Below are 16,965 nucleotides of genomic sequence, written 5' to 3'. Positions count from 1 at the left end.
ATTGAGATACCGCGGTAATACATTGTGAAAAATATGTCGGAGTCTGAGATAAAGAAGAGAAAACCTAATTGGACTAAAGACGAGGTCCTGCTTTTGACAGAACTCGTGAAAACAAACGCCAGAGTGTTGGAAGGAAGTTTGGTCCGGGCGTGACGTCGGCGAAGCGGCAAGAGGCGTGGCAGGTAATGTAAACATTGGGTCCGACTGTCAAGGTGTAGTCAAGAATACAGAAATGTCTTAGACTACGCGCCACACATAGTTTTTATTTGTTTTGAATAAGTACGATTTTCTGTTCTCTTTTCTGAATTACATTGGTACGCCTATGAAACAGCCATAAAATGCATCAAACACTGGAAAAATGTAGTAGGTGTAGGTGATGATTAGCCGAGGTCACGACGAAGGAAAGGAACATGTATGAACGAAAAGTTTTTTAAGCGAACATGACCTCATACAAATAAATAGTTTGATGAGGCTACAGCATGTAGTGTCAGGAATATTTGTAAAATTTCCTGTGTTTTGTTTACTAACAATGGAAAATTTAAAAAAATAGGAAATCCTACTTTATAATTTTTTTTAGGAAATCCTAGTTTATAAATATATGACTAAATATGAAAGCTTTGAGTGATATCTATTAAAGGTATTATCATCATAAGTGTAATCAACTTTAGAACAATTGATTTCAAGAATATATGGGAAATTAAAAAAAAATAGGAAATCCTACTTTTTATAAAAAAAATTAGGAAATCCTATTTTATAAAAATATCCTTTCTCCCAAATGCTGGCGACGAATCTAATGCCATTCCCATCTAGACGGTATCGCCGAATTAATTCTTCATCGCTGTATTCAACGAGACTTTGTCTTTTTTGGTGAAATGAGTGAGTGAGTGAGTTTAGTTTTACGCCGCACTCAGCAATATTCCAGCTATATGGCGGCGGTCTGTAAATAATCGAGTCTGGACCAGACAATCCAGTGATCAACAGCATGAGCATCGATCTGCGCAATTGGGAACCGATGACATGTATCAACCAAGTCAGCGAAACTGACCACCCGATCCCGTTAGTCGCCTCTTACGACAAGATAGTCGCCTTTTTATGGCAAGCACATGGGTTGCTGAAGACCTATTCTACCTCGGATCTTCACGGGTCTTTGGTGAAATGAACGACGCCTCAGCGCTACGGCAGCCATATTGTTTACTGACTTAAGTCAAACACCTTCCAGTTAAGCCTACCCCCCTGCCCAGTCTTAAGATTTAAGTCGGAAATCGCCAAAACTTAAGCCTAAGTTGCTTTATGAATATGACTTGAGTAAAATCTGAAAACTTAAGTCAGAAAAAGTGATAAACTTAGTTTTTTCAAAAACTTAAGTCATATTTCAGACTTAAGTTCTTTTATGAATACCGCCCCAGCATCATATGATACTTACTGAACTTCTCCGGCCCCTGTAACCCTTCCTATGTCGACGTCGGATAAAGCAACACATCGGTTATAACGAAGCAGTTATCGAGCAGGGATAACAAGGGATACTGATAATGAGGCTAGCTAGTTAATGTGTGAATGTTATTTCAATCAGCAATATTCGCTACCGCCTATTAATCAGCACGTCTAGGACAGACACACAAGGTATTGCTGACGTTGGCAACGAGAATAGTTTTAGTAGTCGAATGATAGCAATTAATGACGAGTTTAGCAAGTGGACGTTTTAGCCAAAGGGCCACCCTGACATGTATACACAGTGGAATGCCGTTACCATGGACGCTTTCGTTCCTATTGAAATGGTTAACATAGTAACGGATTATTGTTTGTTTCCTTGCTGTTTAACGCTGTACTCAGCAATACTAAAGCTGTACGATGTGTAAATAATCGAGTCTGGACCAGAAAGTCCAGTGATTCACATTATGAACACCGATCTACGCAACTGGACGACGATGTCAACCAAGCCAGCGAGCTCGGCCACCCGATCCCGTTAGACGCCTCTTACGACAAGCATGGGTTACAAAGATCAATTCTAATCCGGATCTTCACATTGTGACAATAAGGCGCTACTTAGTGTTGTCACTGGAAGAATTAGCACAGATACCCCCTTGTCCTATACCCGAAGTAGAAACATTCGTGATTAAACAATGGTAAGTATGGAAAGTTGTACCTTTGTGTTTGTGAAGAAATCCAAATATAAGGGTTCGAATCCTGTTTCACCCTGATACGATGTCCCGTCAGTATCACGCTGGTGTGTTACACCAAAGGTGTCAACGTCTGAATCCCATGTCCGGATTTCACTCTCCGGCCACTAAAAACTACGATTGACCTAATATCAAACGGTGCGTAACTTACAATAGCATTACCTGTAACGTCCCTTCCGCAGTCATCTAAGTTGCCCTCTGCCGACCTAATCGGCGCGGTGGGGTACCCTAAAGGTTGAAGCGTTCGCTCGTCACACCGAAGACCCGGGTTCAATTCCCCACATGGGTACAATGTCTTCCCCGCCGAGATATTGCTGTAATATTGCTAAAACGCTATTCACTCACAACACTCACTCACAATGCAATAGACAATATACTGAATCTCACTACACTCACCCTACATTCAAATTACCATCGATTACTTTAAAATTCTATCGATTGTTTGATTACATCAATGAATTTCGATCGATATTCCAACCCCACCTTGGTCTTTTGGAGGAGTCTTTACAACTGCTATCCGCACCCTGACTTTCATTCTGCAGCTCAGGTGCGCTCTCCACGCTCCGTGCATCCGAATTGTTCCCGGAAAGGTCTTGACCCATCCCCGGCGCCGACGCAATCGAAATCTGACTACCATGTTCACTGGGGGCACGGGGAGGGGATGGCACATGTATCGAACCCGAAACTCCCCTGCTTCCTGACTTTCGTGGGGGAACGGTGGCAAAGTTCTCTCCCTTGTTTTTGAGTATGGACTGTTTGTGAGGAAGCGATCCATGTCTGTTTGGGGTGTGGCGCCCTGGGGTGCGGGGAGTCGAGTCATCCCACGACACACTATATTTAGAACTAGCCGTTCCAATTCTCGGCATCACGTGATTATTGCCTGGGGTCCCTAAACGGTACCTTGAAGCACTAGAACTCCGAGCTTCACGAGTATCGGTATCCCACATGAAATGTTGATGCGATGACGTCACTTCCTCTTCACTTCCAACCGGAAGCGGCTCAGATTTCGAATTCACTGACGGCACAGTATGACGTTTAATGAGCCTCGATCTGTTGTTGCTTGTTGTTGGCCTAGATGGCGGTTGTTGAGCCGGAGGACTGGGGATTAATGGTTTTATTTTCCTGTTTGAATTTTGTCCATTCAACGAAACATACCCATTGGTAACAGAGCCTTGTAACTTCAGAACTCTTAACTTCCTGACACACTGTTTAGCGAAACATTTTCTTGCAACAATTTCAACAGTATCTCCCACCGCGTCTTTGACGTCAACAGATCCGCCATGTTGGATCAAGACGTCCATGACATGGTCTTGGTCCCGGCTGACCGCGGCATGCAATGGCGTCCGTTTAAATGGCGTCCTTCCGTTCACACTGACACCTGGACAAATAGAAACAGAATGAATGATGGTAGGTTTGGTTTGGTTTTTCAATTTTGGCACTGCTAAATAAGCATTTGAGAGGACATCATTACCAAGTCAGTCACAGTGAATGAGTGACAAGCATAGGTTCCAGGGGATGTATTCTGACACGATGCCACACAGGTATCAGCTGACAACAAATACAGCACCGAGACCCTTAGGGTCACGAGCAAACCGAAACTTGAGTCTCATTAACCAGTTGAGACAATGACCTACTTTTCAGCCGATCCGAATTTTCTCGTGTGAAAGTGAAAAGAGACACTACAAATAACTATGGTTACACTAAATTCCAATTCCTTGTTTCATAAGAAAATGGTATTTACAAATTAATTTCAAATTTAAAGTTTTAAATGATCGTATTTCTATATTTTATGTCAAGGTTTAGGCTGCATGTCGTTAACTGAGACGTCAATGATTCACAATTCATCTGGTTCACTGGTTACACCTGTTATGTGTTTTTTGCGCTTATTAAGAGTATTTCTGTAACATACAATATAATATCAAGTCCGTACCAGACCGCCAAACTTGTCTAGCGGCAGAGCCTCGTTTTGAGATTTCCACGATTTCCAGATCTCCGTTTGTCAGAGCATGCTGTACGACAGAGCACGCTGCACGACGTGTTTGCAAGGATTAGAAGGAGCGTAGTGTTGCAATATGCAAGTGATTAGATGGATCAAATAATACTGATTAATATTTATGTATCCAGTTGAATGAGTTGGTCTCTAAATTATGGACTGGTTGCGCAACAGGACGGAACCCTGTCAGCAGTAAACGAAACTGTTGTGTAATCAATGTTTTGACTTGTCCTTCCTTGTAGCATCATTGTCTCCGTAAGCTTAAGACATTTATTATTATTTTTTATATTAGCATTCGAACATTCGGGATATTATTGCAAGGACAATTATTTATTCATAGATGAGAGGTGGTGGTGAAATAGAGGAACACACGGAAGAATGAAGCTCAACGTCTGAAACCCATTTCGTCCGCTTCTGCATGCCACAGATTAAGTGGTTTTAGTCCACTTATACTCATGTGCCAGGACATGAACTCAAATGAATTCAGATGAAAATGTTTAGAGGGTAACATTGCTCGGGCGTTGATCCTGAAATCTACCATATATTTATCATGGTCAATAGATTTATAGGGATGGTCCCCTTGAGCCTAATCAAAATTGACAATCCACTACTTACCCAGAGAGAGCAGCGTCTGGCACATCTTCAGATGACCATAGTAGCTCGCGATGAATAAAGACACAAAGCCTCGTTCCTGCATGATGTCCTTGAATTTGCCTTCCTCGCCAGGGCTGGCGACCTTCTGATTCTGAAAGTTTACGGCGCCATGATGTATCACGTGATCAACGTCGTCTGCCAGAACAGCCTTGAAAAGTCGCAGCCAACTTTCATGCAGCTGGATACGAACAATGAACCCGTCCCATACATTCTTGTCCAGCACTAGTCGGTGTTCCTCGTGCAGTGCGACGTCATCGGAACATACCAGGCGATATATCTGCGCGGGAATTCCCGCCATCAACTCCAGACGAGATCTTAACTCACGTACGGTGACGCCTGACGCAAGATTCCGGAGCGAACAGACGTCCTCCGTGGGGAGTATAACAAACAAGGTGAAGGTCAACACCCCATTGGGGGGCAGATTATCTTTTTCCTTTGATTCCATAGTTTCAGCCAATCAGACTCTGGTCTTGTGTCTCTTCATTTCGGTCTTCAGTCTAGAGGAAACAAAACATATAGATGTTATAATTGTAAAACTGCTAAACAATTCGCCGACAAACACTAGATGACGTTCAGTTGATAAAGATCAGAAAATAACCATCAATACGAACAAAATTTCATTATACAACCTGTAAGTGTCCAGTACAGCAATATGCCCGGCGTCATCATACGCCTGCAGCAGGGAATAAGTCAGCCATGCCAACGTGTCTGTTCGCCGTCGTGTGAACGACGTGAGGTGTCGTGAGACAGATTTAGAACACTCCACAATCGGATCAGGACAACGAGTCGCTACAAATCTCCTTACTCAATGTCTTTGTAATTTGTTTTCCCATTTTTATCGATCTTCCTGTCAGAATATCGATCCCAGTTACTGATTGATTTTTATAGTTTCCTCTGTGGCCACCACTTACAACACTCAAGCGGGGCTCGGTAAGACCAATGGTTTTCTCTTTGCTGTCGTTTACGTGTGCAATTTGTCAAAGCGATGCGTTGAAACAACAGACCAAATACACCCAATAAATTGCACCGTGTTGGTTGTTTGACACCGACAAAGACAAACGAGACAGTTGTAGTTTTAATTTGATAGGATGACTTTTTTTTTCAGAGCAAAAACCAGCAAGCTGAACGTTAAAAGAACAAACCAATTAGGTTTGAGTTAACTTAAGCCTAATTATGTGTATCTTCTGCGCATGTTCCAATTACTGTGTCACCTTCTGTTTTACAAGCGCGCTCGTGTTAAAGATAGACAACTCTTTTCTTCACGATTTGCCACGGGGCCTAAGTGAAAATGCTTAGTGTTTATGAAAATCTCTCTGTGTGTATGCGTGCGTGCGTGTGTGTGCGTGCGTGCGAGCGTGTGTGTGTGTGCGTGCGTGTGTGTATGTGTGTGGTGTGTGTGTGTGTGTGTGTGTGTGGTGTGTGTGTGTTGTAAAACTCGGTGTCAGTGTGTATCTACGCGTGCGTGTGTGCGTCTGTGTGTATGTACGCGAATGACTGTTGGTCTGCACATCTATAGACCCTCTTTTCACACTTCTGCTGGATGTATCAGTGTCCTTGACCACGCCATCATCATAAGGTCGTGTTACACACAAACACAAAGGTCAGGTCAGTAAGTATGGCTGGACGTCGTAGTCAGCATCTTGCAGCCAAACTACGGCGAGGGAACGCAGAAATGATCTGCGCAATGTTGTTCACGTCATTTCCGGTCATGATCGGGTAGTTTATTACCTCCTCAATATCACAGGCTTCCGGAAGTTGTCAATAGCTAAAGCTACCTTGTGGGTCATTAGAAATCCTGACATGCGCATACAGTGGGTCCGCTAGTGATTACAAATTGTTATTAATGGGGCATATTGAATTATTTATATATCTCCCTCTCTCTATCTTCTCCCACCCATACACCTCTTCTCCCACCCATACACCTCTTCTCCCACCCATACACCTCTTCTCCCACCCATACACCTCTTCTCCCATCCATACACCTCTTCTCCCACCCATACACCTCTTTTCCCATCCATACACCTCTTTTCCCATCCATACACCTCTTCTCCCACCATATCTTCTCCCACCCATCTTCTTCTCCCACCCATACACCTCTTCTCCCACCCATACACCTCTTCTCCACCCATACACCTCTTTTCCATCCATAAAACCTCTTTTCTCCATCCATACACCTCTTCTCCCATCCATACACACCTCTCTTTTTCCCATCGATACACCCCTTTTCCCACCTTGATACCATACCTCTTTTCCCATCCATACCTCCCTTTCACACCATATGCACCTCTTCTCCACACATCCATTCTTCCCATCCATACCATACACCTCTTCTCCCACCCATACCCTCTTTTCCCAATCCATACACCTCTTCTCCTATACACCTCTTTTCTCCCATCCATACATACACCTCTTCTCCACCCATACACCTCTTCTCCCATCCATACACCTCTTTTTCCCATCCATATACCTCTTTTCCCATCCATACACCTCTTTTCATCCATACACATCCAGAAACACCATACACCTTTTCCATCCCATCTTCTCCTCTTCTTCCCATCCATACACCTCTTTCCATCCATGCCACCTCCATAAACCCTGTTCTCCCACCCATACACCTCTCTTCTCCCAATCCATACACCTCTTTTCCTGCCATAGCTGTATCCTCACATCCATACACCTTTCTCCCATCCATACACCTCTGTCTCTCCATAAACCTTCTCCCATCCATAAACCCATACACCTTGTTCTCACATCCATACACCTCTTCTCCCATCACATCCATACACCTCTTTCTCCTATCCATAAACCATGTTCTCCCACCCATACACCTCTTCTCACATCCATACACCTCTTTCTCACATCCATACACCTCTTCTCCATCCATACCCATCCACACCTCTTTTTCCCATCTATAAACCCTTCTGTCTCACCCATCCATACACTCTTCTCTCACACCATACACCTCTCTCCTATCCATAAACCATGTTCTCCCACCCATACATCTTCTCACATCCTCTTTCTTCAATCCATACACCTCTTCTCACATCCATACACCTCTTCTCACATCCATACACCTCTTCTCCCATCCATACACCTCTTCTCCCATCCATACACCTCTTCTCACATCCATACACCCTCTTCTCCCACCCATACACCTCTTCTCCCATCCATACACCTCTTCTCCCATCCATACACCTCTTCTCCCATCCATACACCTCTTCTCACATCCATACACCTCTTCTCACATCCATAAACCATCTTCTCCCACCCATACACCTCTTCTCCCACCCATACACCTCTTCTCACATCCATACACCTCTTCTCCCATCCATAAACTTCTCTTCACATCTCTTCTCCTTCCATACACCACTCTTCCATCCATACCCTCTTCTCCCGACCATACACCTCTTCCACCACTCTTTCTCCCACCCATCACCTCCAAGCTCATACACCTCTTCTCCCACCCACCACCACCCTCTCTCACGTGTACACATATTAACCCTCCACACAAATCACCCCCTCCCACACCTGCACTTCACGACTAGCTGCGAGAGATCCAAGTATGAGAGCGTGTTGAGCGGTTACTCCTTGTGACTCTGACCGGCGTCTAGAAGTAGGCAGTATCAGAACATACCAACCACCCTGACAGTGACCGACAGTTGACAGCGTTAAAGGAAGGCACTTCACAATGCAGAAAGTCTGGCGCTGTTCAACATACGTCTCCAGGAGTAGACTCCGTCTGTGTTACCACGGGACTAATGACAAACATTAAACACCTGTCTTATGTGACTGTATAAATTCACTGTGAATAGACTGAAATGAGAATATAAATATCAGCAATTGTCGCTGTTGCTCCCTCTATGTGTCTAAACGTTGGCATACAGAAAGCGACACTGGTAAAACATGTGCATGATTGAAAGCATTGATCATGGAAAACGTGGTGGCCCACTAGACACAGTGTTGCGTATGTAAGTTTAGCCATGGTACAAATCCCAACTTCACTTTCAAATATATACAAAATAAAAACGATGTTGTAAGCACTTTGGTCGTGTTGGTACTTGGTCATTTCTATGCTGACGGATGTATCGAACACTCGGATAAGTCGAACCTTTCCCGACAAGTTCGACACAACGGGGTATGACTGTATTAACTTGGGGGCACCGTGACGTTTGAAAACCGCAGTTCGATTCCCCACACGGATAAAATGTGTGAAGCCCATTCCCGGTGTCGTAACTGTGATATTGCTGAAATATTGCTAAAAATGGCGTAAAACCACTCACACACAGACATACATACACACATACCTTATTAACACAGCTTCTCACATCACGTGGACAGTACATCTTGTGGTAAAATTCCTATGAGGAACAATTCCATTACTTCCGGAGTCCTATTGGGGTGTACACCCATACATTCACTATTAACCTTCAGTCACAAGTATATGTGGCCATCAACGACTTGTGACAGAAGCTTAGTGTGTGTTATGGGGGCGTGGCTATAATGCTACCTACATTTGACCCTCTTCGCGGTCAGCTGACTGGTAATTAATGACTTGTATGTTTACTATTGTGTACGTAACACCATCCTGTTGGATGGAATGTGAACACTGCTTGGTATTAAAGGCTTATACCTCGGACGTGATTTAATGTTCGACTTAAACCAATGCAGTTGACTTTGGGTCACTGAAATTAGAGTTTCGTTTCTTTTACTAAATTGGAAGGGAAAAGTAAATGATAATGTTTTTATTTCGATAAACAATTTTCTTATGATCGAGTACTTTTTTACAGAGCTTTTGGGTCATAATCGCGGATAAATGAGTCGTGTGATTATTGGTAGTCGCGGTGGTAGATTTCATGCCAAGAATTGTAGTAACACTTGAGATTACGTAATAGCCGAACGGTTTGATATGTTGTAATAGTTGACGGAATAGATGCGATGGTATTTGAATCTGTAGTCGTAAAGCCAAGAAGCAACAGTAGCAGTAGTAGTAGTAGTTATAGTAGTAGCAGTAGTAGTAGTAGTAGTAGCAACAGCAGCAGCAGTAGCAGTAACAGCAACAACAGCAGCAGCAGTAGCAGCAGTAGTAGTAGCAGCAGACCAGCAGCAGCAGCAGCAGTAGCAGTAGCAGTAGCAGCAGCAGCAGCAGTAGTAGTAGCAGCAGCAGCAGCAGCAGTAGTAGTAGCAGCAGCAGCAGCAGCAGCAGCAGCAGCAGCAGCAGCAGCAGCAGTAGTAGCAGTAGCAGCAGCAGCAGCAGCAGCAGCAGCAGTAGCAGCAGTAACAGCAGCAGCAGCAGCAGTAGTAGCAGTAGCAGCAGCAGCAGCAGCAGCAGCAGCAGCAGCAGCAGTGGCAGTAGCAGCAGCAGCAGCAGCAGCAGCAGTGCAGCAGCAGCAGCAGCAGCAGTAGTAGTAGCAGCAGCAGCAGCAGCAGCAGTAGCAGCAGCAGCAGTAGCAGCAGCAGCAGCAGCAGCAGTGGTAGTAACACCAGCAGCAGCAGCAGTAGTGAGTAGCAGCAGCAGCAGCAGCAGCAGCAGCAGCAGCAGCAGCAGCAGCAGTAGCAGCAGCAGCAGCAGCCAGCAGCAGTAGCAGCAGCAGTAGTAGTAGTAGCAGCAGCAGCAGCAGCAGCAGCAGTGGCAGCAGCAGTAGTGGTAGTAGCAGCAGCAGCAGCAGCAGCAGCAGTAGCAGTAGCAACAGCAGCAGCAGTAGTGGTAGTAGTAGTAGTAGTAGTAGCAGCAGCAGCAGCAGCAGCAGCAGTAGTGGTAGTAGTCGTAGTAGTAGTAGTAGTAGTAGTAGTAGTAGTAGTAGTAGTAGTAGTAGTGGTAGTAGTGGTGGTGGTGGTGGTGGTGTTAGTAGTAGTAGTAGTAGTAGTAGCAGTAGCAGCACTGAAATTAATAACTTCAGAGACTAAGCGCTGATCTAAGCGCCAGCTTACCGATCAATGTCAGGCCATTCACAGCACTGCACTCCAACTCCGGACAGAGCAACGTGTAGAAGACAACGACCTGGGGATTTCATGCATTAATGTACTACGGCCCCAAGACAGATGAACGCTCCACACAAGAGGCTTTGTTGTCTCTCAATGCTACTTAGCTAAACAAATGTGGCAAGGTATATTAGCTCCATTAACGCAGGCGCTTAGACGCTGTGAGCAGTCGACCAAATCACACTTTGAAGGATACAACCGTAATCCTCTGTGAAGTATGGTTCTTGTACACAAACAAGGCCGATCTTATCTAATATCAGTGCTGAAGCAGACATACACAGATATATACATATAGGGAGAGAGACTTCTATCTGATATACGTCTTAAGACAGTCAAGGACTTCAAAGGCACATTTGTCATCATTGTTGGCAATTAAATTAATTTGTTGGCATGTCATCCGTCATTGAATATGGTAATGTATTTCAGTCAGAAAGGTGACGTAAGAAGACAGAAGGTGGATATATTATATTTAGGTGAAAACGTACTTATATACATATAAACTAATTTTACGAAAGCTGACTACTTATACACCAGAAAATAATGAACAGTCCAAAATATGTGTCGTTGCCATGGTAATTTGAAAATTCACAGCCCTGGAAAGGTTCGAAACATTTGATCATTTCTTTTCCGTTTGACAAACGGCCCAAACCGCATTCATTTCTACTTTGAAGTTACGAAAGGTTGCTCAAATATTTGAGTAGGCGGCATTCCGAGGATGAGGCTCCGACTACATCTATCCTACAGGCGAAAAAATTAGCCGTCAAATGCCAAGGTCAGGTCGTGTGGTTTTACGGATTGCAGAGAATCTTCACCTGTTTGATCTCAACTAGTGACCAAGTCAACATCGTCTCAGGAATGGTCTCATGCAAAATTTACAAAATGTTTTAAACGTTGATAGTCCAACAATTAGAAAACCTTACTCTACCATACCCCAGGAATAATGAGTTGAAAGCTCACTCGTAATATGTAACCTTTGCTATAGTTGGTGTTATTATTCGTCTCACGAGACATACACACAAACACAGTTCACGCACACACACACACACACACACGCACGCACGCACATACATACATACATACCGGTACATACATACATACATAAAACATACATACATACATACATACAAACATACAAACATACATACATACATACATACATACATACATACATACATACATACATACATACATACATACATACATACACATACAAACACATACATACATACACCACCAAACAACATAACTCAAACATATATATTCTCTGCCCACACAACACACTCTTAATCCCAAAGACACATTCCGCCACAAAATAAAATTTTATATCTCTCAGTCTCACCTCACACACCTCTGCCCATTTCACACAACACACATTTTGTCTCTCTACCACACACGTCACATTCACGTCTCTACGTCCAAAGGGGCGGTGGGGTAGCTCAGTGGTTAAAGCGTTCGCTCGTCACGCCAAAGACCCGGGTTCGATTCCCCACACGGGGTACAATGTGTGAAGCCCATTTCCGGTGTCCCCGCCGTGATATTGCTGGAATATTGCTAAAAGCGGCGTAAAACCATACTCACTCACTCACTCTACGTCCAACACATTCCTATAATATTTGTCGTCATCTATCACCCAGGATGAGTACGACCACACACCGATGAACTAACTGCTGAATGTTTTATGTATGTAAACTGCCCCGGGTGTTGATAAGTGCCTGAACCGCAGCATGTGTGTTATACACAACACAATGTCTCACCACAAGGAGTACCCGGAAACAAGAATTGCCGACATTCTTCCCCAGCCCAGCTAACTTAAGCCCCATCAATTCAAATAAACCTGAAATAAAGATTTTACAAGCCACTACAAGCCCTTATCGGATTCGTACGTACGCAGGCTTGAGGGCCGTGTAAGAACATCAGCTTTCATATACAGGTGTGCTATTACCTTGCAAATAACCTCCGCAGTCTACTGAGACAATTTCCCAACAAACACTTACGTTAGCAATGACACATTACGTTTTACTCCTTAGCAATGCCCTATACCTATAGCTATCACATTAGCCAAACAATAGTTAGTAGATACATTTTAAGAATACATATTTTAATTCCAAAAAGATGTAAACAACTAAAGTGACATTTTGAAATTCCATCAGTTCGGACAAGTGAAGATCCGGGTTAAAATTGGTCTTCAGCAACTCATGTTTGTCATAAGAGGCATCTATATGAATCGGGTGGTTTGGCTCGCCGATTTGGTGAGGTGAGGTGAGGTGAAATTGGGTTTTACGTCGTGCTTGAGAATATTTCGCTCATATGATGACGTGCATGCGTGTGTATGTGTATGTGCGGCTGCTTGTACTAGCCCAGACTTAAGCTGGTTTTATAGTGCTAGCCTACTGAGATACCATGCCGCAGTGAAGCAGGAATAACCCACTCAGACACATTATACTGACTCCGAGCCGACCAGTCCTTGTTGTACCCATTAATGCCGAGCGCCAGGCAGGGACCAACAAGTACCATATTTTAACGTCTTTTGGTATGACGCGGTCGGGGATCGAACCCGCGACCTTCCGCTCTCCGGGCGGACGCTCTAACCACTACACCACGGAGGCGGTCTGATTTGGTAGACACATGTCTATCCCAGTTGCGCAGATCGATGCTCATGCTGTTGATCACTGGATTGTCTGGTCCAGACTCGATTATTTACCAGCCGCCGTCATATGGCTGGAATATTGCTGATTGCGGCGTTAAACAACATACAAAACAAACAATCAGATCAGTTCGACAGGTACTGATGTGTCTTTCCCGAAGTTCTCACGAAGTGTGCGCTGGATCCCCACTGGACTACGTGTTTGGGAAAAGGTCAGTGGTCAGTCCGACACAGGACCCCCTGAGTCATCAGGTCATCACATAGTAGGATACAGGGTCAGCTGGGAATGATTCACTTCTTTCCAAAAGAGTTCCTGTAAATTACCGGACGTGACAGAACGTCGTCGCCCATTACTTCGTTCCCGACTGTTTCCGAACGATCGCTTCAGCTGCTTTTGTTGAATAAATACATGGTCAGGAAGTACTACTTCGTGATGTTGCGAGAAAACACAAGACTAGCGGACAACATGGAGTGTAAGGTTCAAACAACCAGTGTTCCTTGTGTGAGTGGACAGTGTATAGAATGATTAAACAGCGTGACCGTGCTGAGGGAGATACAATGAGACTGGGCTCGGGACATACTCATAATAAAGAAGAGAGGCAATGGGGTGTTCCGAATGAAAAAGAAACCCTTTCAATTTTTTTTCACGTTGTTGTTACGATTCTTATTTAGAATTCAACTTACAATTGTACTTTAACCAAGATAGCTATACTTTCTAAATATTCAACAATAATTTTGTCAAGATCAATATAAGAGCTAGTTAGAATTCTTTCCTCCAAACAAATTGACGGCTGGAAGGAAGTATATACTTTAAAATTCAATTTGAACATAGTACAAAGGTATCAACACTTTGCTGGGCTAAAAACATCCCCCTGAACAAAGCGGACAGTCAAAAACACAACTTTGATAACTACAATCTATCATGTGTGTGCTTTCTCTTCTAACCCGAATCTTCATGGGTTTTACGCCTTTCAGAATAATACGCCCTTTGATCGAGAATAACACTCTGGGACGTCTTCGGCGCGGTGGGGTAGCCTATTGGTTAAAGCGTTCGCTCGTCGCGCCGAAGACCCAGGTTCGATTCCCCACATGGGTACAATGTGTGAATCCGATTTGTGGTGTCCCCTGACGTGATATTGCTGGAATATTGCTAAAAGCTGCTTAAAGTAAAACTAAACTAACTCACTCACTCTTTTGTCCAGTAACTTAAGTAACAGCGTCCCACATATTTGACAGGTCTAAGGGGAGGTAACTCACGTTGTGGAGATGCGTCCATGGGTATTGCATGGATTTGATTTTTTTCAAGATTTTAATCCCATGTCATTTTTTTTTCTGTCAGCACCTCAGTCTGTCCTCTTGCGTTTAACTAGTTATACAAGCTTGGTAAAATATGACTTTCCTCCTACACTTCGACAAGCCGTGGTATAAGTGTAATATTGCCCCATGCTATTAAAACCAAATCATTTATTCACAAAATTCCTATAATGTCATTGCAACACATAGTAACACAGAAGTCGGTTCTAAAACGACATGTTTTGTTTTTATGAATAAAGATATGAGGAAATACCAGCATAGGCTCGCTTACTGGTACATGATGTGGGGCTTAATTAAAGGACTTGTGATAGACCATACAACCAACACGTCGACAATATGGAGTCTCACTGGGTACAGCCGACAGCGTGACTTCAGGCATACAGGCATGAGGGCGAACGGGGATTCGAACCAGTCATAGGATACTGCAATTCCCAAGGGGCGTAACTCTGCAGAGCAAAATAAACGCCTTAATCAGTTCCCCCTGTTCCTGTATGTAACAACTCTGTAGACGATTTTATCGGTGTCCAACATTCTCCTCACATACACTCTATATCCAGCAAACACATGTCGCACTCAATGTGTGTACACCCATGTTATGTAGTGTTTATGCCTAACATATACCGGACACCCAGATGAAAGGGGTTTGTGGGGCACGATATGGAATGTACACGTTGCCATATATTACCAACAGCGTCAGGTAGAACACACGGGCACTACAGTCAGTGGACTGTACTTATGTTGAGAGTATATTTTCAATATGTATACCTGTAAGTAGGGACACCAATGGACGAACACGCTCCACAAATGACATTAAAGTAAGTACGTTCACGTCCTCCACATATGCTCTATCGATCTGAGACCACTACAATCAATTCAGAGTGATCGGTCACAGATCACTTCAGGTTAGTGCTGTTCAATAACAGCGATCAAGTCCGTTCCTCGAGAGTGTTTGTGCCTAATGAATGAACGAGACGCCAATAAGGACAAACCAATCTTGACATCAACTAAATTGAGAACAAACATCTGGAAGACGAGAACGCAGTGGTAAGCAGACAGTTGAGGTTGACGTTTGAAAACAACGCGGCTGATCATATTTAGCCGAACAAATACAAACATATTTAAATCAATACCATATCAAATACAACAGGCGCATGAACAATCTCACACGTTTGAGGCTGTATGCATAATCTTTGACCTTCTCTGTATCTTGAATAATGTACTCCATATCACAGGGATTGAGTCTCTTGACAGGTGAATTAAACATGTTTACAAAGTGGCCTTATATACACGGCTTGCGTACATGTGTGTTTAGACTAATGCTTAGTCTCCGAATATATATAAGTTCGATAGCAACAAACAAGCCCATTTACTTGAAAAGGAGTCCCAGGAAGACCAGAGATTAACCTGGGGAAATCTAGACTTGCTTTATTTAGGGCTTTAGCATTGCAGAGAGGGCTAGGCAGTAGGGAAAATAATGTGGTTCAGGGACTGTGAGACAGACTTATCTGTGTTGTATGGGTACTTAACGTCAAGTCAGTGAGTGAGTATGATTTTACGCTGCTTTTAGCAATATTCCAGCAATATCACGGCGGGGGACACCACAAATGGGCTTCACACATTGTACCCATGTGGGGAATCGAACCCGGACCTTCGGCTCGACGAGCGAACGCTTTAACCACTAGGCTACCCCACCGCCCTTAAACGTCAAGACGTCAATGCACAGGCAGCTGTATATGTGAGTGAGTGAGTTTGGCGAGACAGCTGGGTGTAGAATGAAACCGAAAAAGGTATTTCCATAATCATATTAACGTTGTATAATTTGATGTATTCATTAGAATGTGTTTGTAAATACCATAGTGATGACAGCGGGTGAGCGTATCCTGCACCAGTCCGTCACAAACACATGCGATGGCTCGTCAAGTAAAATAAGGTAAGTGAGTGAGTGAGTTTAGTTTTACGCCGCACTCAGCAATATTCCAGCTTCATGGCGGCGGTCTGTAAATAATCGAGTCTGGACCAGACAGTCTAGTGATCAACAGCATGAGAAACGATCTACGCCAATGGGATACGATGACATTTGTCAACCAAGTCAGCGAGCCTGTCCACCCGATCCCAAAAGTCAAGTAAAGCTATAAGTGATACAGATTCTACACGTTTATCACATTGGTGACACACAAGCAGGGTATGGCGCAGGCAAACCTAGT

At 43.8% G+C, this 16,965-nt stretch overlaps 1 protein-coding gene across 1 annotated transcript in view; it reads right to left on the bottom strand.

Annotated features, from left to right (window-relative positions):
* The window catches only part of LOC124259971 (protein phosphatase 1 regulatory subunit 12A-like), a 30,932-nt gene that overhangs the window by 3,805 nt on the left and 10,162 nt on the right, over nucleotides 1–16,965 (bottom strand). The window contains 2 exon segments of the mRNA XM_046694196.1: nucleotides 2,661–3,555; nucleotides 4,786–5,321. Coding sequence (XP_046550152.1) covers nucleotides 2,661–3,555; nucleotides 4,786–5,269 — 1,379 coding nt within the window. The 5' untranslated portion in view covers nucleotides 5,270–5,321.

The sequence above is a fragment of the Haliotis rubra genome, unplaced genomic scaffold, assembly GCF_003918875.1.
Source record: "Haliotis rubra isolate DU_JTF1 unplaced genomic scaffold, ASM391887v1 Scf745, whole genome shotgun sequence".
Lineage (NCBI taxonomy): Eukaryota > Metazoa > Mollusca > Gastropoda > Lepetellida > Haliotidae > Haliotis > Haliotis rubra.
This window is presented reverse-complemented; position numbering and strand designations above follow the sequence as displayed.